Here is a 25072-nt window from a genome sequence, read left to right as displayed (position 1 = left end):
ACATTCGTGGAAGGCATGACAAAAAAATCAGCACTCCAATATGTTTTCAAAACTTACCACTACGTTCCACACCACGGGGCGGCTGACCTTCATGCCGAGTCTTCCTTCGCCGCCAACTCGACATCGTCGTAATCAATTTCAACCAACCCTCCATCTTCAATGGTACTTTGACGTCACTATAGGTAGGTTTACGTGGGTCTTGGGCAAGATGACTTCCATTCACACGTGAAAGTGCTTTGAAAGGCACTGAATCCCAATGGTGAAATTCTTGCTGAAAGCATAGCTACGTGCTGTCACTCAATCAAGTAGTAGCGCTGGCACGTCACTTGGCTCCTCGGCTCACTTCGGTGGCAATTTCTCCTTAGGCGCATGTCTCAACAACACAAAACGAGGGTTTCACTCGTTATAGGACTTGACCAAACATCTCATGGCATGAGCTGACGACAACCATGCAGCACCAAATACTTGGTTTCCGATTTTACTGTTCATCAAGGAGCATTTGAGCTCAGGATCAGAATGTGACTATCATAAAATTAAAATTGCCTCTTTGTGTTGCAAATATACAACACAGGTGGTTGCCGCAAAACAAAGGTGAATCTTCTCCTTTACACATGTCCACTTGATCCCTTTTTGGATGTTATACTACTTGACACTCTTCTCGTTTGCATGCATAGGTTTGAGCAGAGCTTTAAGCGTGACAAGGAATCTAAGCACAAGATCACGCCTACCCCATCCATGAAGGAAGCATGGAAGAGGAGGAAGAAGAAGCAAGGTGAAGCTTGCTGGAGCCCTCGGAACCTCAGGCCTCCATCATGGAGCTTCTCGACCCCAAAACTTCCGGCATTCCTTGCATGCAGTAGTGCAAACTCTTTGGAAAGCCCGGAAGCCGCCCGGAACTTCCAGTCCCTGTCTACGCGCAGCGAGTTGGGCGCAGCCCATGTACCTTCCCCTCCTCACTTACCCCTTCGTGGCTTGGACTGTATATAGCTTCCCTCTCCTCCATTCTAGAGTTAGCTAAGATTAGAACCAAAACTATAGAGCTTAGCTCGTATGATGTATCACACCTTGTGGGATTACTCCTTTCATGGAGACGACTGCTCTCATGGAGATGAAGACCTCCTCTTGAGGGGATGACTCCTTAGGATTACCAAGGCCTCCACTTGTGGGGAAGGATCCCCACCATAGGATTATCAAGACCTATCTCTCCTAGAGATTTGGATGAACTACTTATGTATTTTTTTCCTTGTTGTTGTTGGATGCTTGTGATCTATACATTTGCTTGTGATTTGAGTGTCTTGTGTGTGGATCTTTTCCAATAGAGTGTTTCCCCCCTTGTCTTCTTCATGTCACTCCTCAAATCCACCTCCAATTCATGAAGATTGGGCAAACAAGGGCTTGGCCCTACACCATTTGGTATCAAGAGCAAGGTTGCCACTTGAAACCCACACCTCTCCACTTTTTACCCCTACTTCAATGTTTTAAGCCCTAATTCAAAAAAATCCACAAAAATAAGCATACCAAATTTCTTGTGATTTGTTGTCCTTGTGAGTTTTTGTTGATTTAGATCCGTGGATCTAGTATTTGGCAAGTGAATATGTGGATCCAAAACTTCAAATTGATGGGGGTCTCTCATGGAATGGGGTAAGGGGAGCAGCCGCAACAATTTGCAGATACCATATGGGACAGTTCTTGGGCTCATCGGCTATGACTTTTGGAGATATAAGTGATCCACCTACGCTGGAGGCGCTTGATTTATCTTTGAATCAAGTCGTCATTGCATCTGATTGCAAAACAATAGTGGGGGAGATAAAGGAAGGAACTTAGGGAGCTTACAGCGCTATCATAAAGGAGATTATCGAGCGATCGAAGGCCTTCATCAGTTGCGAGTTCATTTTTTAAGGACGTCATTTAAATTTTGACGCACACAATTTAGCTAAATTTTCATCTTCTTTAGACATTGGGCGCCATTTGTGGCTGGGGGGTCCCCATGACCCTTTTGTTATTCCGGTAAACCGTACTTCAAGTTAATAAAGTTGGTTTACCACTAAAAAAAACTAGCCTCAATTTTTCTCCCCCCCCCCCTTCAATTTTCGCATGAAAAACAAATTTCTCCACCCCAAAACTCATATATGAAATTTGGAGTTCGACCCCGCAGTTTTTCTGTGAACCCTAGACCTTCTGGGCACCCTCGAAACTTCCTCTCCTACCCTCGAAACTTTCTGGCTAAACAAGAGGTTGCAAGTTGCATCATAATTTCAACATTGCCCCCATTCACTGTTTTTGCCCTGATTTATGACTCTGGCTTTTTGATTTGAGTCCTTGGGCACGTTTTGAAGGTATCAACGTGCCTGGGGTCCTTATATAGGTTTCCACATCATTTGACCAAGACAAATTTGGAGGTTCTTCATCGACACCGAGACCCCTCCATAGATCATCATGCTCGTGCCACATGTTCATCACCAATGCTTCCTCGGAGTGACTATCATGTAGCTCTCCATCGACTACATTAACCAAAGACGCTCGACATTGACGACGACCACTTCATCCCTTTGATACCAACACACCAGAAGCAAGGTCAGTTACGTCCGACTTCGTAAAGGGTTAAGTGTGACAAAGGTATTCATTCTGTCACAAACTTTTCCTTCCTTACCATTACACTTTGATAGCTTCACCATCTTTGCGATTACCTTCGTACCTATTGAGACTAGATATCCGAGTATTGTCGGGCTTCGTGAGAACGTGAGCACCATAGTGATACAATATTATCTTCTTACATCATTTGGTATATCATATAGTGCGCTGAAAATCATTGACTATGCACTCCCAATAAATTCTATGTTTGAATTATGTATTTTCACTCCCAATATTTTTTACGTTTAAATTATGTATTTTTTCTCATAAATTTTATTTGTGTTATATTCATTGTTCTGTGTATTCATATCGTTCAACGATCAATGTGCATGTGTTAGCATGAATTTGAGGTTTCAAAATGGAGGATGTGGTTGCCATGGGCACATAGGGGTCGCTGGCTCCTTTGCGAGTCCGTCCGCAGACATATAGGGGTCAAATTTGCCCAGTCCGGTTGAAAATGCTCTTAAGCAGCCCCGTCGAGGTGGCAATCATTGTATCACATGATAGTACTCTTCCTAATCAACTACTCCCTCCGTCCCAAAATAAGCGACTCAATTTTGTACTAACTTTTTCACTTATTTTGGAACGGAGGGAGTATTATACTCCCATTTTCCCGCAAAAAAAAGTTACTGTGCACTTTGCAAGAAACAAAAAAAGTACATTGTGGTGGGCAGGAGTGGCATACTGTAGCAAAGAATCGTCATACATCGTGATGGGCCATGCCCAAACACATCGATTTAGCAATCCAATATTTACAGGGAAAGTGGCTATGTCACAGGGGCATAACAAATGTTTCTACAGTCTCAGGTAAACGCCTTTCATGTGGAGGAAGCAGGCGGCCAAGCACCAGAAGATGATCTCCACGAGGACGAACGCCAAGGTGCCCCAACGTTTCGAATGGAAGATGGCCTGGAGCAGACACTCCGTGGCATCCACCTGAAAAGCAGTTTTTACATTTTTCTGGGTTATTATCTCTCATGAAACTGGGTGCTTCAGGGGTAACAGCGGCAGATAATTTTCCGAACCGATAAATGAGTGACCAGCATGGTACTTGGTGTGCGCGATAAATTGGCATGAGCTCTACATAATCTACAACAGATATGGCAGGAGATGCATATGCATCAAACACATACCAGGTTGTTCTCAGGTGACCGCCAGTAGAACCCTTGAATAAGCGTAGGGAAGAGCTCACAAGCTGCCAGGACATAGACTATAAGCGCATTCATGCCCATCCACTGGAACAGAATTAATGGCTTCTTGATGTGGATAACATCGACCTGAGCAACATATAGGTTGTTAGATTTGGATGAGTAGACTTCATGATGATCTAGTCGTTAGATTTGATTCCAAAGTATTACGGGAAAAAGAAGGTGATATCAAGAATAAGATGATTGAGAATACCAATGTTACAGGCAACAGCCTGGACCAAAGATTACACAACTTACTATGCAGTATAGCAGCAACAGAAGGAACCCAGATACTCCACCAGCCAGCAGCATGTAGCTCACAGTATACAAAGGCTTACTGAAAGGCATACCTAAAGACCAACAAGCCGTCAGCACAGAAATGGAAGGTCTAACTCGAATCATGGTTCGCGGCGTGTCACTCTCTTGTAGAATGCAGACTCACCTAATAGTTGTAATAAAAATCCTGAGACTGTTAACACCGTTGAAGCTAGCAGCCATGACACCATTCTCTGTGAATGAGTCTGCAGCAGAAGCAAGGTTAGAGAAGTCTGGAAATGTCTTTTTGTTTCATAATTCCGTGTTGCTCAACAATAAAGATTCCAACAGACAAGCACATGGTTCAAAATGTACTGCATTTCAGGTGATGTACCTTGCAATGAATCAAGACATGGCCAAAATGCAACCCAACAAAGCAACTCACTGCAGCCATCAATGTACTGCGAAATCAGGTGGAAAGAGGAACGGGGGTCACATTCTGATTTTTCTAGGAGAGATGTCAATTTTCATACTTGTTTAACATTAGTTGGGATAATAAAGAAGCCTAGTATGATTAGGTGCAATCAGCAACAAATTAATAACAGAAGGTACATATAACTACCTTAATAAACCCTCTGGGTCAAAGGGAGCCAGGCACCAGTCTGGCGCATTCGGAGGAAGCCGTCCATAATCAGGGGAATTAATACTGCATTCCTATGGGTGAAGGAAAAAGAGAAATTTGATCCTTAGGATATAATATTACAGAACTTCTATCCTATAGAGAAATTGTCTCACTCTTTGATGCTGAAGAAAAGAAATAGCATTCTAAGTCTTAAATCAAAACCTTAGTTCTTTTGTACACTGGGTTCTTGTACAGGTGACTTTCCCCAAGCAAAACCCGATCTACAAAGCCAACTGCATTGCAAGGTGGTCCAAGACTACCTCTAAGTCCACACTGGATCTGCAAGTTAACAAAACAAGTGCAACAAACAGGTACATAAGTGCAACAGCATAGATATGACGATGTTTAGTTGTTCGAGGCTAAAAATAAAAGGTATTTGAAAGGCCTGACCGGGAAGGGAGAGGGGTTAATCACTTGGTCTACCAGGTAGTTGGTAGAAATGCTAGCAGGAATCGGCAATTAGAAAGTCGGTTGACATTTTATTAATTTGAATTGAGGAATCAAGTTTGAATTCATGGATCCCCATGGTAACAAGCCACCCCATTTTGATTAAAATTCAGTTTGAGTTAGAAACTCCCCACTCAGTTTCCAACGGTGGTACTAGGTTTTTTATAGTAGGTGCGGCACTAGCTTAGGTTCTGTTGCCTACCAAATCAGCATATTAGGGGCTTAGCCCAGTTAGTTGTGGCCCAGTTTATCTTATTGTTATTAGGGGCTTAGCCCAATTATCTTATTAGGAGGATTATATAAACTCGTGTACGGACCCGTTTTGGGATTAAGCAAGAAGCAATCATATTTGCTCGGCTTCCTTAGGGAGCCGGGAGACCTAACCCTAGCCGCCGCCCCCTGCTCTCTCTCTCTCTCGCGCGCGCACGCAACGACGGCGCCCCAGCGCCGGCGACCACGCCTTCCTCCACGTCATCCCTCCTTCCACCCCCTACAACCTGAGACCACGCCCTGGTAGGGATCCGGTTCCTACCAATTTGGTATCAGATAGCTTCGGTGCGATCATGTCCTCGCCGCCGCCCACCCCGACCCTTCCGCTACCGACCGCGACGACCACCCCGATGGCCACCACGGCCAGCGCCCTGCTCTTGCCGGTGCCGGTCACCTCCGCTGCGCCCGTCCCCGTCGTCTTCACCCCGGAGGAGATGACGGCTGCCATCCGGGATCTCACCCAGGCGGTCACGGGCATCTACACGTACCTCGCGAGATCCTATGGGCCGCAGACGCCTGTGCCCTTCGCCACCGCCCCGCCGCGGCAGCAGCCGCCATCCTCGGCGACCCCTGTCGCCGCCGCCATGCAACAGCTGCCGTGGCAGCCGCCACCAGCGACGAACCCCAGCGCCTCCACCATGCAGCAGGGGCAACAGCTGCAGCCGCCGCCACCGGCGACCGCGGCCCTGGGCATCCCGACGACGGGCCCGGAGGTGCCCATCCACCAGGTCCGGTTTCCCCCGTCGCCGTCTCCGTTACCGGCCTAGCTCGCTGGGTTCCTTGAGCCTGTCTACACGACGGCCTCGGTCGGGCCGCACATGCTGCCCCCGCCGGCGACGCACCCGGCCATGCAGTTTGGCGGGTCCTCAGGCTCCGCCGAGCCCTTCGCCAGCGTCGAGAGGCCCCTGTTCCAGGGCGGCACCCTGATGCCCGCCTACTCGGCCCCGTCGTCCTCGCCGCTCCGTGCTGACGAGGCGCACCTGCCCGTCGTCCACGTCCAGCCGCCGCCGAGATTCTCCAAGCTGGAGTTCGCGACCTACGACTGCACCGTCGACGCCCTGAATTGGCTCAACCAATGCGACCAATTTTTCAAGGGACAGCGCACGCTCGAGTCCGACCGCACCTGGATCGCCTTGTATCATCTCCGAGGAGCCGCGCAGACGTGGTATTACGCCCTCGAACAGGACGAGGGCGGCATGCCACCATGGGAGCGCTTCCGCGATTTGTGCCTCTTGCGCTTCAGTCCGCCTATACGCGGGAGCCGTCTGGCGGATCTTGGGCGTCTTCCGTTCCTCACCTCGGTGCAAGACTTCGCCGACCGCTTCCAGGCACTGGCGTGCCACGCCCTCGGCGTTTCGGCTCATCAGTGGGCTGAGCTCTTCGTCGGCGGCCTACCGGACCACATCCGTGTGGACGTGGAGATGCGCGGGCCACAGGACCACCAGACAGCCATGTACTACGCCCCGCGCGTTCGAGCGTCACGCGGTGACCATCCAGCAGGCGCCACCGCCCCGGGCTGCTGGGCCGCCACCCTGGCCGGAAGTTCCCGCGCAGGGTCGGCCTGCCCAGGCTTCCGCGACGCCCCTCGCCGCGGCTGCGACACTCCCGTTCCGCCGGCTCACCCCGGCCGAGCAACTCGAGCGTCGCCGCCAAGGGTTGTGCTTCAACTGCGACGAGCCCTACGTACCGGGCCACGTCTGCCCACGACTCTTCTACCTGGAGGCTGCAGACTACATTGAGGAGGACCCCGCCGCCGCCGGGCTCGGCGACCAGCCCGCCCCAGTTGACGCGGAGGTGTTTGGCGACCGTTGATCTTCCCCGCCTTCCATCTCGAGGACGAGCTGTTTGTGCAGGCGGGGAGAGATGTTATGACCGGCATATTAGGGGCTTAGCCCAGTTAGTTGTGGCCCAGTTTATCTTATCGTTATTAGGGGCTTAGCCCAATTATCTTATTAGGAGGATTATATAAACTCGTGTAAGGACCCGTTTTGGGATTAAGCAAGAAGCAATCATATTTGCTCGGCTTCCTTAGGGAGCTGGGAGACCTAACCCTAGCCGCCGCCCCCTGCTCTCTCTCTCTCTTGCGCTCGCACGCAACGACGGCGCCCCAGCGCCGGCGACCACGCCTTCCTCCACGTCATCCCTCCTTCCACCCCTACAACCTGAGACCACGCGCTGGTAGGGATCCAGTTCCTACCAATTTATGTTATGACCGGCATATTAGCGGCTTAGCCCAGTTAGTTGTGGCCTAGTTTATCTTATCATTATTAGGGGCTTAGCCCAATTATCTTATTAGGAGGATTATATAAACTCGTGTAAGGACCCGTTTTGGGATTAAGCAAGAAGCAATCATATTTGCTCGGCTTCCTTCGGGAGCCGGGAGACCTAACCCTAGCCGCCGCCCCCTGCTCTCTCTCTCGCGCGCGCGCACGCAACGACGGCGCCCCAGCGCCGGCGACCACGCCTTCCTCCACGTCATCCCTCCTTCCACCCCTACAACCTGAGACCACGCCCTGGTAGGGATCCGGTTCCTACCAATTTGGTATCAGATAGCCTCGGGGCGATCATGTCCTCGCCGCCGCCCACCCCGACCCTTCAGCTGCCGACCGCCCCGATGGCCACCACGGCCAGCGCCCCGCTCTTGCCGGTGCCGGTCACCTCCGCTGCGCCCGTCCCCGTCGTCTTCACCCCGGAGGAGATGACAGCTGCCATCTGGGATCTCACCCAGGCGGTCACGGGCATCTACACGTTCCTCGCGAGATCCTATGGGCCGCAGCCGCCTGTGCCCTTCGCCACCGCCCCGCCGCCGCAGCAGCCGCCATCCTCGGCGACACCCGTCGCCGGCACCATGCAGCAGCTGCCGTGGCAGCCGCCACCAGCGACGAACCCCGGCGCCTCCACCATGCAGCAGGGGCAACAGCTACAGCCGCCGCCACCGGCGACCGCGGCCCTGAGCATCCCGACGACGGGCCCGGAGGTGCCCATCCACCAGGTCCGGTTTCCCCCGTCGCCGTCTCCGTTACCGGCCTGGCTCGCTGGGTCCCTTGAGCCGGTCTACACGACGGCCTCGGTCGGGCTGCATGTGCTGCCCCCGCCGGCGACACACCCGGCCATGTAGTTTGGCAGGTCCTCGGGCTCCGCTGAGCTCTTCGCCAGCGTCGACGGGCCCCTGTTCCAGGGCGGCACCCTGATGCCCGCCTACTCGGCCCCGCCGTCCTCGCTGCTCCGTGCTGACGAGGCGCACCCGCCCGTCGTCCACGTCCAGACGCCACCGAGATTCTCCAAGCTAGAGTTCGCGACCTACGACGGCACCGTCGAGCCCCTGAATTGGCTCAACCAATGCGACCAATTTTTCAGGGGACAGCGCACGCTCGCGTCCGACCGCACCTGGATCGCCTCGTATCATCTCCGAGGATCCGCACAGACGTGGTATTACGCCCTCGAACAGGACGAGGGCGGCATGCCACTATGGGAGCGCTTTCGCGATTTGTACCTCTTGCGCTTCGGTCCGCCTATACGCGGGAGCCGTCTGGCGGAGCTTGGGCGTCTTCCGTTCCTCACCTCGGTGCAAGACTTCGCCGACCGCTTCCAGGCACTGGCGTGCCACGCCCCCGGCGTTTTGGCTCGTCAACGGGCTAAGCTCTTCGTCAGCGGCCTACCGGACCACATCCGCGTGGACGTGGAGATGCGCGGGCCACAGGACCTCCAGACGACCATGTACTACGCCCGCGCGTTCGACCGTCACGCGGTGACCATCCAGCAGGCGCCACCGCCCCGGGCCGCTGGTCCGCCACCCTGGCCGGAAGTTCCCGCGCTGGGTCTGCCTGCCCAGGCTTCCGCGGCGCCACTCGCCGCGGCTGCGGCACGCCCGTTCCGCCGGCTCACCCCGGCCGAGCAACTCGAGCGTCGCCGCCAAGGGTTGTGCTTCAACTGCGACGAGCCCTACGTACTGGGCCACGTCTGCCCACGACTCTTCTACCTGGAGGCTGCAGACTACATTGAGGAGGACCCCGCCGCCGCCGGGCTCGGCGACCAGCCCTCCCCAGTTGACGCGGAGGTGTTTGGCGACCGTTGATCTTCCCCGCCTTCCAGCTCGAGGACGAGCTGTTTGTGCAGGCGTGGAGAGATGTTATGACCGGCATATTAGGGGCTTAGCCCAGTTAGTTGTGACCCAGTTTATCTTATCGTTATTAGGGGCTTAGCCCAATTATCTTATTAGGAGGATTATATAAACTCGTGTAAGGACCCGTTTTGGGATTAAGCAAGAAGCAATCATATTTGCTCGGCTTCCTTAGGGAGCTGGGAGATCTAACCCTAGCCGCCGCCCCCTGCTCTCTCTCTCTCGCGCGCGCACGCAACGACGGCGCCCCATCGCCGGCGACCACGCCTTCCTCCACGTCATCCCTCCTTCCACCCCTACAACCTGAGACCACGCCCTGGTAGGGATCCGGTTCCTACACAAACCAATTCGACCAAAGATGATGGACGCTGAGATCAAGCTTATCAATCAGTTTTCCAAATTTATTTACAAAGAATCATTTCTCACTTGGTCAACATGCAACAGTGTCGAAGCATATTTACTGGGAAATATATCAAGTGCCAAAACTGAATTGCAGCAGCTTGAGTAGTCACATCAATTCAAACATATCACCACATATAAACAATTATCATGTGTCTTAAAATCATACTATTAAAGTACATAGTATTACATCATCCAAAACAACTTCGGAGCCTGCATCCTATCTTCAAATAGAACAAGGTAATTAGGTCTAGTGAGGGATTCTCATCTTACCGTTTTGATCCCAACACCATTGCTTGGATTTGAAAAGGTCGAATTGCTAGTCTGAACTGTAAATTCCCAATTTGGAACATAGAGGCCAAATACCAAGCCAATGTATAGAGCTGAAATCATTATGGCCATGATCCTTCAGAAGATAAACAGAAGTGAGTACTGGTACTAGTGTATATCGTGTTTTGTGTTCAGAATAACTCTTAGTAAGTCCATACAGCTAACCTCATCCAAAGTACACCCAAATTACAAGATTTGTACATTTTGTGACTAACAGCAGGGAGTTATCTAATCACCTCTGGCACTTAAACATACAGAGCGACAGAGGAACCAAAATTTCATATAAAAGGCCTAATAAACTAAAGACAACAACATTCTGAAACAGACAATGAAACATGCTATTTTATACCACTGAAAATATTGTTTTGAGGCAGAGCTCAGTTTACCCGAATCACATGAAATAGCGAGAGCATTTTTTCTTTTGAAAAGGGGATTACCCTTAATAAAGAATTAGATTCATACTTCCAAAATGCTTAATACTGATTCATGAAGAATGTAGAGAGTGGAAAACTGAACATCTCCTTAATAAAATGTTACCATTATTGACTAACCACTCCACGAAGTACTTCTTCACAAATGATACTGGCGAATCCACCGAAGTATTGTTCACAAGCCAAATCTCAGAAATTGCTGCTAGAAAGTATCCAATAGCTATTCTCTACCAGAAGCAAAATGACAATTAGTAGAAAGAAGACGAATACAAACTAAAAAATAAACATATGTAGTTTATAAATTACCTGTAACACACCTAGCAATCGAATATGATCCAAATCGACTCCATAAGTTAATTTGTGCCGTCCATGAATGTATCCTCCTAAAAGTAAAAAAAAAATTAAGATAAAGTCCAACACAAGATAAATGAAATAAGAAAGGTGATCACAATATATCTAATAAAGAACTAGGATAAGTATGACCTTGCAAAATTACGCCCAAGATGAAAAGCTTGATAGCCCTAAATGCAGCCTTCTTAGTTGTTGCTATCTTGTTTGGTGTTTTCTGTAGTGCACCAGCCATATTTGTCAGATGTTATTCAATAGAGAGTCGGTCAATGGTTAAATTGCACACTGAACACCAAACGTCTAGGTGGAGATATGCAAATCAGTGGTATTTTGAGGAGTAGAGCTGAACAAGCACAGGGACTAAGATTTTGTTCATGGCAACTGAAGTCCACTATCTAAGTGCAGTGGCATAGTTTAAGGTTTTATTAAGGAAATAAAGTCCTTACATAACCCAGGACCAACCTTTAGAGCAGTAATCATTAGTTCCTAGTTCCTCACCAAGGAATAATGAGTACCTGATAACAATATACTTGGCATAGAAGCTAAGAATTAAAAGGTTAAAGAAAATTTTAGAAAGAAATGTTAGCCAAATTCAACAGATTGCCCTAGTGAGGTTTACAACAATTTGGCCATGAGAATACAACCCGTGATCTCTTTCATCTTTTCTCCTTTTTTAGTTTTTTTGTCCTTTTTGGGTGTCTAACCCATGATCTCACTAGAGCAACTTCTACAATGAACCGTTGATTTCCAGTTTCCTACTTTGAAATCATAGTTATCTGATGATCAAAATAGTTGGCACACTAGACATAAAGAGCTTAAGCAAACTTTCGAGGAAAATGGTAGCCAAACTCAACACATTGCTCTGTGAAGGTTTACAAGGGTCCGGCATCCATGAAAATGGGAAAATACGACGATTTACAGATCCTCAAACTTCATTTTGGAGAAGTTGTAGTGTGCCTAGGAGGCACTTAAGTACCTCCACTCTACAAAATATCAGCCGTTGCTTAAGATAAGCTACAGCAGGTGCATAACATTCTGTAGGTTAGTAACAGTTGAAGACACTAATTTTGTTACCAATTCAGATTCTTTGCATTTGTCTTCCTTACCGGAATATGTCTTTTAACTCTGAGAATAAACGAACGGAAAGCGTTTCATCTCCAGCAAATTTACACCGTATTCTATTATCTTCTTCAACGTACAGTATATAGGGCCTCCATAAAGTGGCGGTGGTGGTATTGAGCATTGCAGCAGCCAGCATATGATATGCAACCACTAGTTCAACGAGTGCGGTCACACTAATTACAGATCCTTACCAGATAACGGTATTATTAAATTGACCCTTTGCATAGTTTCTACACAATTTACTGGGTAGAACATTCGATTACACAGTGATAATAAGTTATGAGTGAGCTATTTAGATTGCATCCAGTTAATTTTAGACAGACTGCATCCATTTACTAGTAGTGTTACTGTGTTTGAAGAACCTACATCTTGAACCAGCCATGGTGTTTCATCAATTAATGAAAGAGTTGATCACTGATGTAAGTTTTGTTTCTTAATCATGCTTTGTATCCGCCCTCTCCCATTCCCAAGGCATGAGGGAAGTGCAGCAGAAGGGATAACCGGTGACCCGGCAGAACACATTAATTCCAAGCAGCATAAGAAGCCTCCAGTTATGGCATGAACAAGAGGATTACCAGAGGTTTTCAGCAACTCGTTAGAATCTACATGGAATCGAGAGTAGCTATGTAGAATATGTTATTTCCTTTACAATTTCGTCCACAACTGGATAGCTCGACAAATCACCAAACCTATATGGCTATATGGTGATATGGACACGCCACAGCAGCAGAGGCCCAAGGTTAGGGGCAAATGAAAAATCTAGCAAGCACTGAACCATTCCCCGGTCTCTACAGCCCCGACCATTTGGTTCTTGGGATGGTTACACACTTGTACTACATCGTTTCATAGTGGTGAGCGGATAGTAGTAACTACTACTCCCTCGTTCCAAATTACTCGTCGCTGAAATGGACTAAAATACATCTAGATACATCCATACGTGCGACAAGTAATTCGGAACGGAGGGAGTAGTAAGCATCAGTAATTCGGTATACCTTGAAGACGAGGGCGGCGGAGACGCCGATGATGAAGAGAAAGGCCGGCATGACGAAGTCCGCCACAGTCACCCCGAACCACGGCGCGTGGTTTATCCCCGGCCACGCCCCGCCGGCGTCGTCCACGAGTATCATCATCTGCTCAAGCGCAAGCAGACACGATTGGCACGCGAATCAGAAGAGAAACATACAAGCCTGTGGGAAGAGCCGAAGAGGTTAGGGTTCTACTGACGGCGACGGTGAGACCGCGGAACACGTCGAGCGAGGCCACCCGCTGCGGCTTCTGCTGCTCGGGCTTCGCATCTGCCCCCGCCGGCTGCGGTCGCGAAGGGGATTCGGGGTATGGGAGGATCTCGTTTCCGGTCTGAAGGAGGGGGCGGCGGCGGTCGCCGTCATCTCCGTCGCTGGCGACGGCGACCACGGTGGCGTCCATTTTGGGGATCTCCTGCTGCTGTCGTATGCAGAGCACTATTGCGGAGGGTGTGGAAGACCGGACTATTCTATGTAATTGTTTTTAAGTCTCTGTGGACATTTGATGTAACAACGGCTCTCGTAGCTCAGTTGGTTAGAGCACCCGTTTAGTAAGCGGGAGGTCTTGAGTTCAACTCTCAATGAGAGCAATTTTAATTTAATTTCAGTTTATCTATACCATGATGAAACCCTATAGTGATTTTTCTCTTTTTTTCCCCTCCTTTTTATTTCAGTTTATTCTTAAGTACTCCCTTCTATCCATATTAATTGTGGCCAAATTAGTAAATATCGTTAAATTATTTTCCACACAAAGTTCAAGCACAAATTGTTGTTAAAAAATCAAACTATTGTCGATTTCTGCTCCATATAATCCTTGTGTGAATTGTCAACTCTCGACAAGAGCAAATTTAATTTCAGTTTAACCTAGCATGAAACCATGTAGTAGTTGATCTCTTTCTTTTTCTCCGTTTCCTTAAGTAGTTCCTTCGATCCATATTAATTGTGGCTAATTGAGTTCAACTCTCAACGAGAGCAATTTTAATTTAATTTCAGTTTATCTATACCATGATGAAACCCTATAGTGATTTTTCTCTTTTTTTCCCCTCCTTTTTATTTCAGTTTATTCTTAAGTACTCCCTTCTATCCATATTAATTGTGGCCAAATTAGTAAATATCGTTAAATTATTTTCCACACAAAGTTCAAGCACAAATTGTTGTTAAAAAATCAAACTATTGTCGATTTCTGCTCCATATAATCCTTGTGTGAATTGTCAACTCTCGACAAGAGCAAATTTAATTTCAGTTTAACCTAGCATGAAACCATGTAGTAGTTGATCTCTTTCTTTTTCTCCGTTTCCTTAAGTAGTTCCTTCGATCCATATTAATTGTGGCTAATTTAGTAATATTGTGTGACGCCCTTGAAATTAATCATGTACTAAACATCCACGCAGCATGCACGATCAAGATCAGACTCACGGTATAATATCACAACACAACTCTATGACTCAAAATTAAACAAAGAACAACTACTAAACGAGAGCAATTTTAATTTTAGTTTATTTATACCATGAAACCCTATAGTGATTGATCTCTTTTTCCCCTCCTTTTTATTTCAGTTTATTCTTAAGTACTCCCTTCTATCCATATTAATTGTGGCCAAATCAGTAATATCGTTAAATTATTTTCCACTCAAGCACAAATTGTTGTTAAAAAATCAAACTATTGTCGGTTGCTGGTTTATGCTTTCTGCTCCATATAATCCTTGTGTGAATTGTCAACTCTCGACGAGAGCAAATTTAATTTCAGTTTATTTATACCATGAAACCCTATAGTGATTGATCTCTTTTTTTCCCTCCTTTTTATTTCAGTTTATTCTTAAGTACTCACTTCTATCCATATTAATTGTGGCCAAATCAGTAATATCGTTAAATTATTTTCCACACAAAGTTCAAGCACAAATTGTTGTTAAAAAATCAAACTATTGTCGGTTGCTGGTTTATGCTTTCTGCTCCATATAATCCTTGTGTGAATTGTCAACTCTCGACGAGAGCAAATTTAATTTCAGTTTAACCTAGCATGAAACCATGTAGTAGTTGATCTCTTTCTTTTTCTCCGTTTCCTTAAGTAGTTCCTTCGATCTATATTAATTGCGGCTAATTTAGTAATATTGTGTGACGCCCTTGAAATTAATCATATACTAAACATCCACGCAGCATGCACGATCAAGATCAGACTCACGGTATAATATCACAACACAACTCTACGACTCAAAATTAAACAAAGAAACAAAATATTACAAGCCAGGGTAGTAAGACCTGGTATTGCATCAAGAGTTAGGTCTGACTACAAACAATTACAAAGGTGGCTTAAGAGGGCAAAAACAAACCGCGACTCTAGATTAAAAAGGCACAGGCCTCCTGCCTGGGACCTCTGAACTACTCTTCGGTGTCGAACTCCACGTAGTAGCAAAGCTTGGAATCCTCTGGCTCCTGGGCTCCATCACCTAATCACAGCAACCGGGTAGAAGAAAATGGGTGCAAAGCAATGGTGAGTACTCATCCGAAGTACTCGCAAGACTTACATCAAAACTATGCTAAGTATGCATTGTGAGATCTTGATTGCCAAGTGAGCTGAGGTGACAAAAAATTTCCTCTATATTGAGCTCGGGCTCACCGATTCATGCCTATCGGCTAGACCGAACTACAACAATACCTTGTAGACAGTTCATCGGTACAACTGACGAGGACTAACCCGGCCTGACCGATATGCATCATCTATGACACCGCCAACTCGGTGTCACCGATGAAAATGGATTGACGTTACCGATGTCACTACTGAGAAAACATTTTGCCATTACAAATTTCATTTCTTCTCCAGCTCCACTCGATGATTCTTATCCTCTACTTGCATCTTAGACTACATGCTGCTTTGTAATATGACTCAAGGACCAAACATATTTGACGCATGCTCCAGAAGATCCCTTCTTGGAAATTGATGTCAAAGTGGGAGAGAGCGCACATCAAAGCTTATCACATGGGGAGAAAGCACATCTTAGCTTCTCCAGATGCTTATTAACAATAGAGGAAAGAAGTCACATGTCTTTAAGAGGGGAAAGACATGTTAATGTATGTTATATTTGCTTTGCTCTGATTTTCTCTTACCCTACCTTCTCCCATTATCCAATATCAGATTTAGGGGGAGAAAGAGTTCATATCTAAGGGATGAAAATCTTTGGAATTCTTTGCATATCTTTAATCCTTGGGGACATGTCTATATCCAAATAGAGTACTAAGTACCCACTCACTACATGTCATCCCAGTCTTGGTACTCTTTTGGTTTTCTGAACTTGCTTTGATTAGTAATGTTTTTGTGTTATCTAACCCTGTTTTCTCAAGTTCATCTCTTCCAAAGCCAGCTCAAGACCACAAGGTAAGTATATGCATCACACTCATGGGCATGATGATCTCTTGCTGATGTACATATTGTTTGCAAGAGGGACTCGTGAACATGGAGGTACTCTTCCTGTATCTACATCATTTACTCTGATGCATATAGCCATTATACATGTAACTCATTGCTTGCTCTGACATGCTTATGCATTCACATGTACTCATATTCTATCTTTACATGATTGCATACATGTAGGGGGAGCCTATGCATGTTACATGTGCTTCCAAAGCTTTACTTGTTACTCTTCATATCCTTATTTAAAGCTTTGATGTATGTTGTCATCAATTACAAAAAGGGGGAGATTGAAAGCACAAGTGCTCCTTGGGTGATTTTGGTAATTAATGTCAACATATCTCTTGTTGGACTAATACCGTCATCTAGTATATTTCAGAAAGTTCAACAATGGCGTGGCATGGACAAGAGGATGTGGAACCCCCTCAAAATGCTAAGGTCAAAGATTGGCAAAAGCTCAAGACTCTTCATTTCTATTTTAGTGATCCAAGATCACATTGAGTCCATAGGAAAAGCCAATACTATTAAAAGGGGATGAGGTGTTGGTTAATGATCTACTTGCTCAAAATGCTTAGTGATATGCTCCAAAGCCCTCAACCACTTTCTCAATTTCAAATATGACCAAAACCTAAAGTCAAACTCGGCCCCACCGATTTGATCTATCCGGCGCCACCGAGTTCCTTTGACATAGCCACTGCCAGAAACCCTAATAAATTCGATCTCACCAATCGGGATCTTGGTCTCACCGAGATGGCCTTGCAAACTCTCTGTTGCCTATTGTAATTCTTTCGGTCTCACTGAAATGTGCAATCAGCCCCGCCGAGTTTGCCTGACCAACTCTCTGTTTGCTCATTGCTGAAATCGGTCCCACCGAGTTCATGCAATCGGTCACACCGAGATGAGGTTTTGCCCTAACCCTAGCACATCGGTCCCACCAAGTTGATCATGTCGGTCCCACCGAGAATCCTAACATTCACATCTTGAACTGAATCGGTCTCACCGAGTTCACCTATTTGGCCTGACCGAGTTGGGTCAAATGTGTGTAACGGTTAGATTTTGTGTGGAGGCTATATATACCCCTCCACCCCCTGGTCTATTCAAGAGAGAGCCATCAGAATGTGCCTACACTTCCACTACTCATTTTCTGAGAGAGAACCACCTACTCATGTGTTGAGACCAAGACATTCCAATCCAACCACAAGAATCTTGATCTCTAGCCTTCCCCATGTTGCTTTCCACTCAAATCATTTTTCCACCATTGCCAAATCAGTGAGAGAGAGTTCAGTGTCGGGGAGACTATCATTTGAAGCACAAGAGCAAGGAGTTCGTCATCATCACACCATGTATTACCTTTTGGAGAGTGGTGTCTCCTAGATTGGTTAGGTGTCAGTTGGGAGCCTTCGACAAGATTGTGGAGTTGAACCAAGGAGTTTGTAAGGGCAAGGAGATCGCCTACTTCGTGAAGATCTACCCGAGTGAGGAAAGTCCTTCGTGGGCGATGGCCATGGTGGGATAGATAAGGTTGCTTCTTCGTGGACCCTTCATGGGCGGAGCCCTCCGTGGACTCGCGCAACCGTTACCCTTCGTGGGTTGAAGTCTCCACCAACGTGGACGTACGATAGCACCACCTATCGGAACCACACCAAAAATCTCCGTGTCTTCTTTGCGTTTGCACACCCCAATCCCATCCCTTTACTTTCTTGCAAATTGCATGCTTTACTCTTTCCACTGCTCATACTCTTGTCATGCTTGCTTGAAATGTATTATGAATGCTTAAACTTGTGCTAAAACTCCACCTCAACTTAAAGAACTTAAAAACGGCTACTTTTCTTTGTTGAGGGTCTAATCACCCCCCTCTAGACACCTCTTCTCGATCCTTTCATTCGCGAAGACGATCGATGCTCCTGTCGCCCCGTCTCGCGGTCTTACGACAAGGGACCGGACCCGCATCTCTCCTGGGTGGTCTCTGCCTGCCTGTTCGTGCCGCGTCAATAACTCTCGTGGGTACCTTTGGGGTTGACCCGACTTATCAAGAGACTGTCTGGAACCCAATTCCACCTCCACCGGGGTGATACCATATGTCCCTTCAGTCCCGTAGTAACAATGTGTCCTTACCATCAAGGTGGACTTGGAGGAATCACCCTCGATGGGTTCACACTTGAGGTGCTACACGACAGAGACATTATCGGGAGTGGTGAGCGAGGAATCACCCTCTGTGAACCACACCCGATGTGCTACACTACAGAGATATCATTGAAAGTGGGATACGAAGCACCACCCTTGGCACTCGATACTAGCTCTGCAAAGTCGTACAACTAAGGGGGTGCTGGTGGTGCGTTCGGTCTCTACACGTCGATCACTTAGATCGAATCACTTGGTAGTAGAGCATGGAAAAACGAACAAGGGTGTAGGGCCTCTGATGGATCACTAACATATCTATACTAAGCATATAGGATAACAGGTAAGGTATCAACAGTAGGTTAACAAAAGCAGGCTATGCATCAAAATATGAGCTATCGGAACAACAATAGTAGAAAAACCTAATGCAATAATGAGAGAGAAAGAATGGACGATATCTGGATGATTAATGGGGTTTTGCTTGCCTGGAAGCTCAGCTGAAAAGATATGAGTGTCAGGGGCGTAGTTGTACTCGGCGGCGTCAACGGTCTTGGGGTCTATCAGAGAAGAAGAAGGGGAAGAAACAATAAATATAAAGCATACAAATGCAACACAATGCATGACATGGCAAAATGTTGTGCTAGGGATGCTCTAATGCATTACTATGTATTTTAAATGAAGTGGGGAAATATTCGGGTATATTTTCCCAGCTCCACGCACTTTATGATATATTGATCCAGGTGCAAATGTTCAATGTTCATTATGTTAGAGAGGTGTGACAGGTATGTGGATGGCATATTCAAATTCGTTATATCTTTCTGATCGACTTTGATATATAAATTATTTTCATCGGAGTTGCGGTTTATTTTATATGAATTTTCAAAGTTCTATTGATTTCCTGGAATTTCTGGAATTCTTTTAATTTGAAAGTAAAACAACAAAAACTTTCGTTACCTAGTGCTACCCTAGCCTATGTGTATGGCAACGGGGCCCCAAGGGCTGGTCAACCCAGTCAATTTGATTGGTCAATAGTGGAGGTGGTGGTGTTGGAAATATGCCCTAGATGCAATAATAAAATGGTTATTATTATATTTCCTTGTTCATGATAATTGTCTATTGTTCATGCTATAATTGTATTAACCGGAAACCGTAATACATGTGTGAATATATAGACCACAACATGTCCCTAGTAAGCCTCTAGTTGACTAGCTCGTGGATCAATGGATGGTTATGGTTTCCTGACCATGGACATTGGATGTCGTTGATAACGGGATCACATCATTAGGAGAATGATGTGATGGACAAGACCCAATCCTAAGCATAGCACAAGATCGTGTAGTTCGTTTGCTAGGGCTTTTCTAATGTCAAGTATCATTTCCTTAGACCATGAGATTGTGCAACTCCCGGATACTGTAGGAGTGCTTTGGGTGCATCAAACGTCACACGTAACTGGGTGGCTATAAAGGTGCACTACAGGTATCTCTGAAAGTTTCTGTTGGGTTGGCACGAATCGAGACTAGGATTTGTCACTCCGTATGACGGAGAGGTATCTCTGGGCCGACTCGGTAATGCATCATCATAATGAGCTCAATGTGACTAAGGAGTTAGCCATGGGATCATGCATTATGGAATGAGTAAATAGACTTGCCGGTAACGAGATTGAACAAGGTATAGGAATACCAACGATCGAATCTCGGGCAAGTAACATACCGATGGACAAAGGGAATTGTATACGGGATTCATTGAATCCCCGACATCGTGGTTCATCCGATGAGATCATCGTGGAACATGTGGGAGCCAATATGGTATCCAGACCCCGCTATTGGTTATTGGCCAGAGAGGTGTCTCGGTCATGTCTGCATGGTTCCCGAACCCGTAGGGTCTACGCACTTAAGGTTTGGTGACGCTAGAGTTGTAATGGGAATAGTATGTGGTTACCGAAGGTTGTTCGGAGTCCCGGATGAGATCCCGGACGTGACGAGGAACTCCAGAATGGTCCGGAGGTGAAGATCGATATATTGGACGAAGGGTATAGGAGTCCGAAATTGTTCTGGGAGTACCGGGTGACGACTAGCATGACCGAAAGGAGTTTCGGAGGCCCCACCAAGCGTTGGGGGGCCTTATGGGCCAAGGGGAGGGTGCACACCAGCCCACTAAGGGGCTGTGCGCCCCTCCCACCCCATCTCACGTAACCTGGAGAGGTGGGGGCGCCTCCCCTAGGGCAGCTGCCCCTCCCGGCTTGGGGGACAAGTTTCCTAGGGGTGGGGGCGCCCAAACCCATCTAGTGTTTCCCCTGTGGCCGCTGCCCCTCCCCTAGGGAAACCCTAGGGCTCCTCCTCCTCCCCCTATATATAGTGAGGGAGAGAGAGGGTAGCCGCACCCCTTCCCCTTGGCGAAGCCCTGCTGGAGAACCACGAGCTCCACCGCCACCACACCGTCGTGCTGCCGGAGTTCTCCCTCAACTTCTCCACTCCCCTTGCTGGATCAAGAAGGAGGAGACGTCCCCGGGCTGTACGTGTGTTGAACGCGGAGGCGCCGTCCGTTCAAAGCTTGGATCGGATCTTCCGCGATTTGAATCGCCGCGAGTACGACTCCATCAACCGCGTTCTTGCAACGCTTCCGCTTAGCGATCTTCAAGGGTACGAAGATGCACTCCCTCTCTCTCGTTGCTAGCATCTCCTAGATTGATCTTGGTGACACATAGGAATTTTTTTGAATTATTACTACGATCCCCAACAGTGGCATCATGAGCTAGGTCTATGCGTAGATTCTATGCACGAGTAGAACACAAAGTAGTTGTGGGCGATGATTTGGTCAATTTGCTTACCGTTACTAGTCATATCTTGATTCGGCGGCACTGTGGGATGAAGCGTCCCGGACTGACCTTACACGTACGCTTACGTGAGACTGGTTCCACCGACTGACATGCACTTGATGCATAAGGTGGCTAGCGGGTGTCTGTCTCTCCCACTTTAGTCGGATCGGATTCGATGAAGGGTCCTTATGAAGGGTAAATAGCAATTGGCATATCACCGTAGTGGCTTTTGCGTAGGTAAGAAACGTTCTTGCTAGAAACCCATAACAGCCACGTAAAACATGCAACAACAATTAGAGGACGTCTAACTTGTTTTTGCAGTGTATGCTATGTGATATGATATGGCCAAAAGGATGTGATGAATGATATATTTGATGTATGAGATTGATCATGTTCTTGTAATAGGAATCACGACTTGTATGTCGATGAGTATGACAACCGGCAGGAGCCATAGGAGTTATCTTAATTTATTGTATGACCTGCGTGTCAATGAGAAACGCCATGTAATTACTTTACTTTATTGCTAACCGTTAGCCATAGTAGTAGAAGTAATAGTTGGCGAGACAACTTCATGAACACACAATGATGGAGATCATGGTGTCATGCCGGCGACGAAGGTGATCATGCCGCGCCTCGAAGATGGAGATCAAAGGCGCAAGATGATATTGGCCATATCATGTCACTTTATGATTTTCATGTGATGTTTGTCATGGTTGCATCTTATTTGCTTAGAACGACGGTACCATAAAATAAGATGATCCCTCACTAAGAATTTCAAGAAATGTGTTCCCCCTAACTGTGCACCGTTGTGAAGGTTCGTTGTTTTGAAGCACCACATGATGATCGGGTGTGATAGATTCTAACGTTCGCATACAACGGGTGTAAGCCAGATTTACACATGCAAAACACTTAGGTTGACTTGACGAGCCTAGCATGTACAAACATGGCCTCAGAACACAAGAGACCGAAAGGTCGAACATGAGTCGTATAGTAGATGCGATCAACATGGAGATGTTCACCGTTGATGACTATTCCGTCTCACGTGATGATCGGACACGACTTAGTCGATTCGGATCATGTATCACTTAGATGACTAGAGGGATGTCTATCTGAGTGGGAGTTCATTAAATAATTTGATTACATGAACTTAATTATCATGAACATAGTCTAAATTGTCTTTGAAAATTACGTTGTGGATTAATAGCTCGTGCTTTAGCTCCTTGTTTTAATACGTTCCTAGAGAAAGACTAAGTTGAAAGATATTGTAAGCAATTGTGTGGACTAGGGCCGTAGTCTAAGGATTGTCCTCACTGCTACACAGAAGGCTTCTATCCTTGATGCACCGCTCGGTGTGCCAACCCCTCTGGCGTCGTCTGTGGATGTTGTGAACATCTGGCAGACACGTTCTGATGACTACCCGATAGTTTAGTGCGCCATGCTTTACGGCTTAGCGTCGGGGCTCCAAAAGCGTTTTGAACGGCATGGAACATATGAGATGTTCCAAGAGCTGAAATTGGTATTTCAGGCTCATGCCCGTGTTGAGAGGTTTGAGACCTCTGACAAGATCTTTGCCTACAAGATGGGGAGAATAGCTCAACCAGTGAGCATGTGCTCAGAATGTGTGGGTACTTCAATCGCTTGAATCAAGTGGGAGTTAATCTTCCAGATAAGAGAGTGATTGACAAAGTTCTCCAGTCACTATCACCAAGCTACTAGAGTTTCGTGATGAACTATAACATGCAAGGGAAGATGATCCAGGAGTTGTTCGTCGTGCTTAAGGCCATAAAGGTAGAAATCAAGAAGGAGCATCAAGTGTTGATGGTTAACAAGACCACTGGTTTCAAAGAAGGGCAAGGGCAAGAAGGGGAACTTCATGAACGACAAGCCAGTTGCCGCTCCAGTGAAGAAACCCAAGAACCCAAACTCGAGATGAAGTGCTTCTATTAGGGGAACGGTCACTGGTAACGGAACTGCCTCAAATACTTGGTAGATAAGAAGGCTGGCAACTTCAACAAAAGTATATTTGATATATGTGTTATTGATGTGTACCTTACTAGTACTCCTAGTAGCACCTGGGTATTAGATACCGGTTCAGTTACTAATATTGGTAACTCGAAACAAAAGCTACGGAATAAACGGAGACTAGCTAAGGGCGAGGTGATGATGTGTGTTGGAAGTGTTTCCAAGGTTGATGTGATCACCATCGCACGCTCCCTCTACCTTCGGGATTAGTGGTGAACCTAGATAAATGTTGTTTGCATTGGTGTCTGCGTTGAGCATGAACATGATTGGATCATGTTTATTGCAATACGGTTATTCATTTAAGCCAGAGAATAATGGTTATTCTATTTACATGAATAACACCTTCTATGGTCATGCACCCAATGTGAATGGTTTATTGAATCTCGGTTGTAGTGATACACATGTTCATAACATTGATGCCAAAAGATGTAGAGTTGATAATGATAGTACCACTTTCTTGTGGCACTGCCGCTTAGGTCATATTGGTGTAAAGCGCATGAAGAGCCTCCATGCCGATGGACTTTTGAAGTCACTTAATTTTGAATCACTTGACACATGTGAACCATGCCTCATTGGCAAGATGACTAAAACCCCGTTTTCTTTGTAACAATGGAACGTGCAAGTGACTTGTTGGAAATCACACATGCTGATGTGTGCGGTCCGATGAGTGTTCACGCGCGCGGTGGATATTGTTATTTTCTCACCTTCACCGATGAGTTGAGTAGATATGGGTATATTTACTTAATGAAGCATAAGTCTGAAATGTTTGAAAAGTTCAAGCAATTTCAGAGTGAAGTTGAGAATCATCATAACAAGAAGATCAAGTTCCTATGATCTGATCAAAGGGAAAGTATCCGAGTTATGCGTTTTACAATCACTAAAGACAAGGTGGAATTGTTTCACAATTGACGCCACCTGGAACACCATAGCGTAATGGCGTGTCCGAACATCGTAATCGAACCTTATTGGATATGGTGCGATCTATGATGTCTCTTGCCGATCTACCACTATCATTTTGGGGTTATGCATTAGAGACAACTACATTCACTTTAAATAGGGCACCATCTAAGTCCATGGAGACGACTCCGTATGAACTATGGTTTGGCAAGAAACCTAAGTTGTAGTTTCTTAAGGTTTGGGGCTGCGATGCCTATAGGCTTCTGCCAGAAAAGCTCGAACCCAAAGCGGACAATTGTGTCTTCATAGAATACCCAAAGAAGACGATTGGGTATACCTTCTATCTAAAATATGAGGGCAAAGTGTTTGTCGCTAAGAACAAGTCCTTTCTCGAGCAAGAGTTTCTCTCGAAAGAATTGAGTGGGAGGAAGATAGAACTTGATGAGGTTGTTGAACCTTCACTTCAACCAGAGACTAGCGCAGCACAGAAAGATGTTTCTGTGGCACCGACGTTAGTTGAAGAGAAAGCTAATGATGATGATCATGGAGCTTTAGATCAAGTTACTATCGAACC

At 46.5% G+C, this 25072-nt stretch overlaps 1 protein-coding gene and 1 non-coding gene across 2 annotated transcripts; one reads left to right on the top strand and one right to left on the bottom strand.

Annotated features, from left to right (window-relative positions):
• Window positions 1–3252: 3252 nt before the first annotated feature.
• Window positions 3253–13723, bottom strand: LOC109774972 (uncharacterized). Its single transcript, XM_020333733.3, has 13 exons — window positions 13447–13723; window positions 13215–13352; window positions 11236–11317; window positions 11059–11135; window positions 10873–10979; window positions 10265–10397; window positions 4918–5034; window positions 4696–4787; window positions 4468–4534; window positions 4261–4339; window positions 4077–4168; window positions 3765–3908; window positions 3253–3567 (listed from the first exon to the last, which is right to left on the bottom strand). The coding sequence occupies exons 1-13, from the start codon at window positions 13645–13647 to the stop codon at window positions 3427–3429; spliced, it is 1470 nt and encodes a 489-aa protein (XP_020189322.1). The 5' UTR covers window positions 13648–13723; the 3' UTR covers window positions 3253–3426.
• A 37-nt stretch (window positions 13724–13760) lies between these two features.
• TRNAT-AGU (transfer RNA threonine (anticodon AGU)) lies at window positions 13761–13834 on the top strand. Its single transcript has one exon. It is a non-coding gene; the product is annotated as a tRNA-Thr (tRNA).
• The last annotated feature ends 11238 nt before the right edge of the window (window positions 13835–25072 follow it).

This window comes from Aegilops tauschii, chromosome 1 (genome assembly GCF_002575655.3).
Source record: "Aegilops tauschii subsp. strangulata cultivar AL8/78 chromosome 1, Aet v6.0, whole genome shotgun sequence".
In the NCBI taxonomy this organism is placed as follows: Eukaryota; Viridiplantae; Streptophyta; class Magnoliopsida; order Poales; family Poaceae; genus Aegilops; species Aegilops tauschii.
This window is presented reverse-complemented; position numbering and strand designations above follow the sequence as displayed.

What these genes read in the sequence shown, in the direction of transcription:
- LOC109774972 (XM_020333733.3), bottom strand. Translation starts at nt 13,647, where the DNA reads ATGGACGCCACCGTGGTCGCCGTCGCCAGCGACGGAGATGACGGCGAC. An exon ending in CCGCCGCCCTCGTCTTCAAG is followed by an intron (nt 11,318 to 13,214) that starts GTATACCGAATT and finishes GGTGCACTACAG; the next exon opens with AAAACACCAAACAAGATAGC. An exon ending in TGTTGCTGCTATACTGCATA is followed by an intron (nt 3,909 to 4,076) that starts GTAAGTTGTGTA and finishes TATGTTGCTCAG; the next exon opens with GTCGATGTTATCCACATCAA.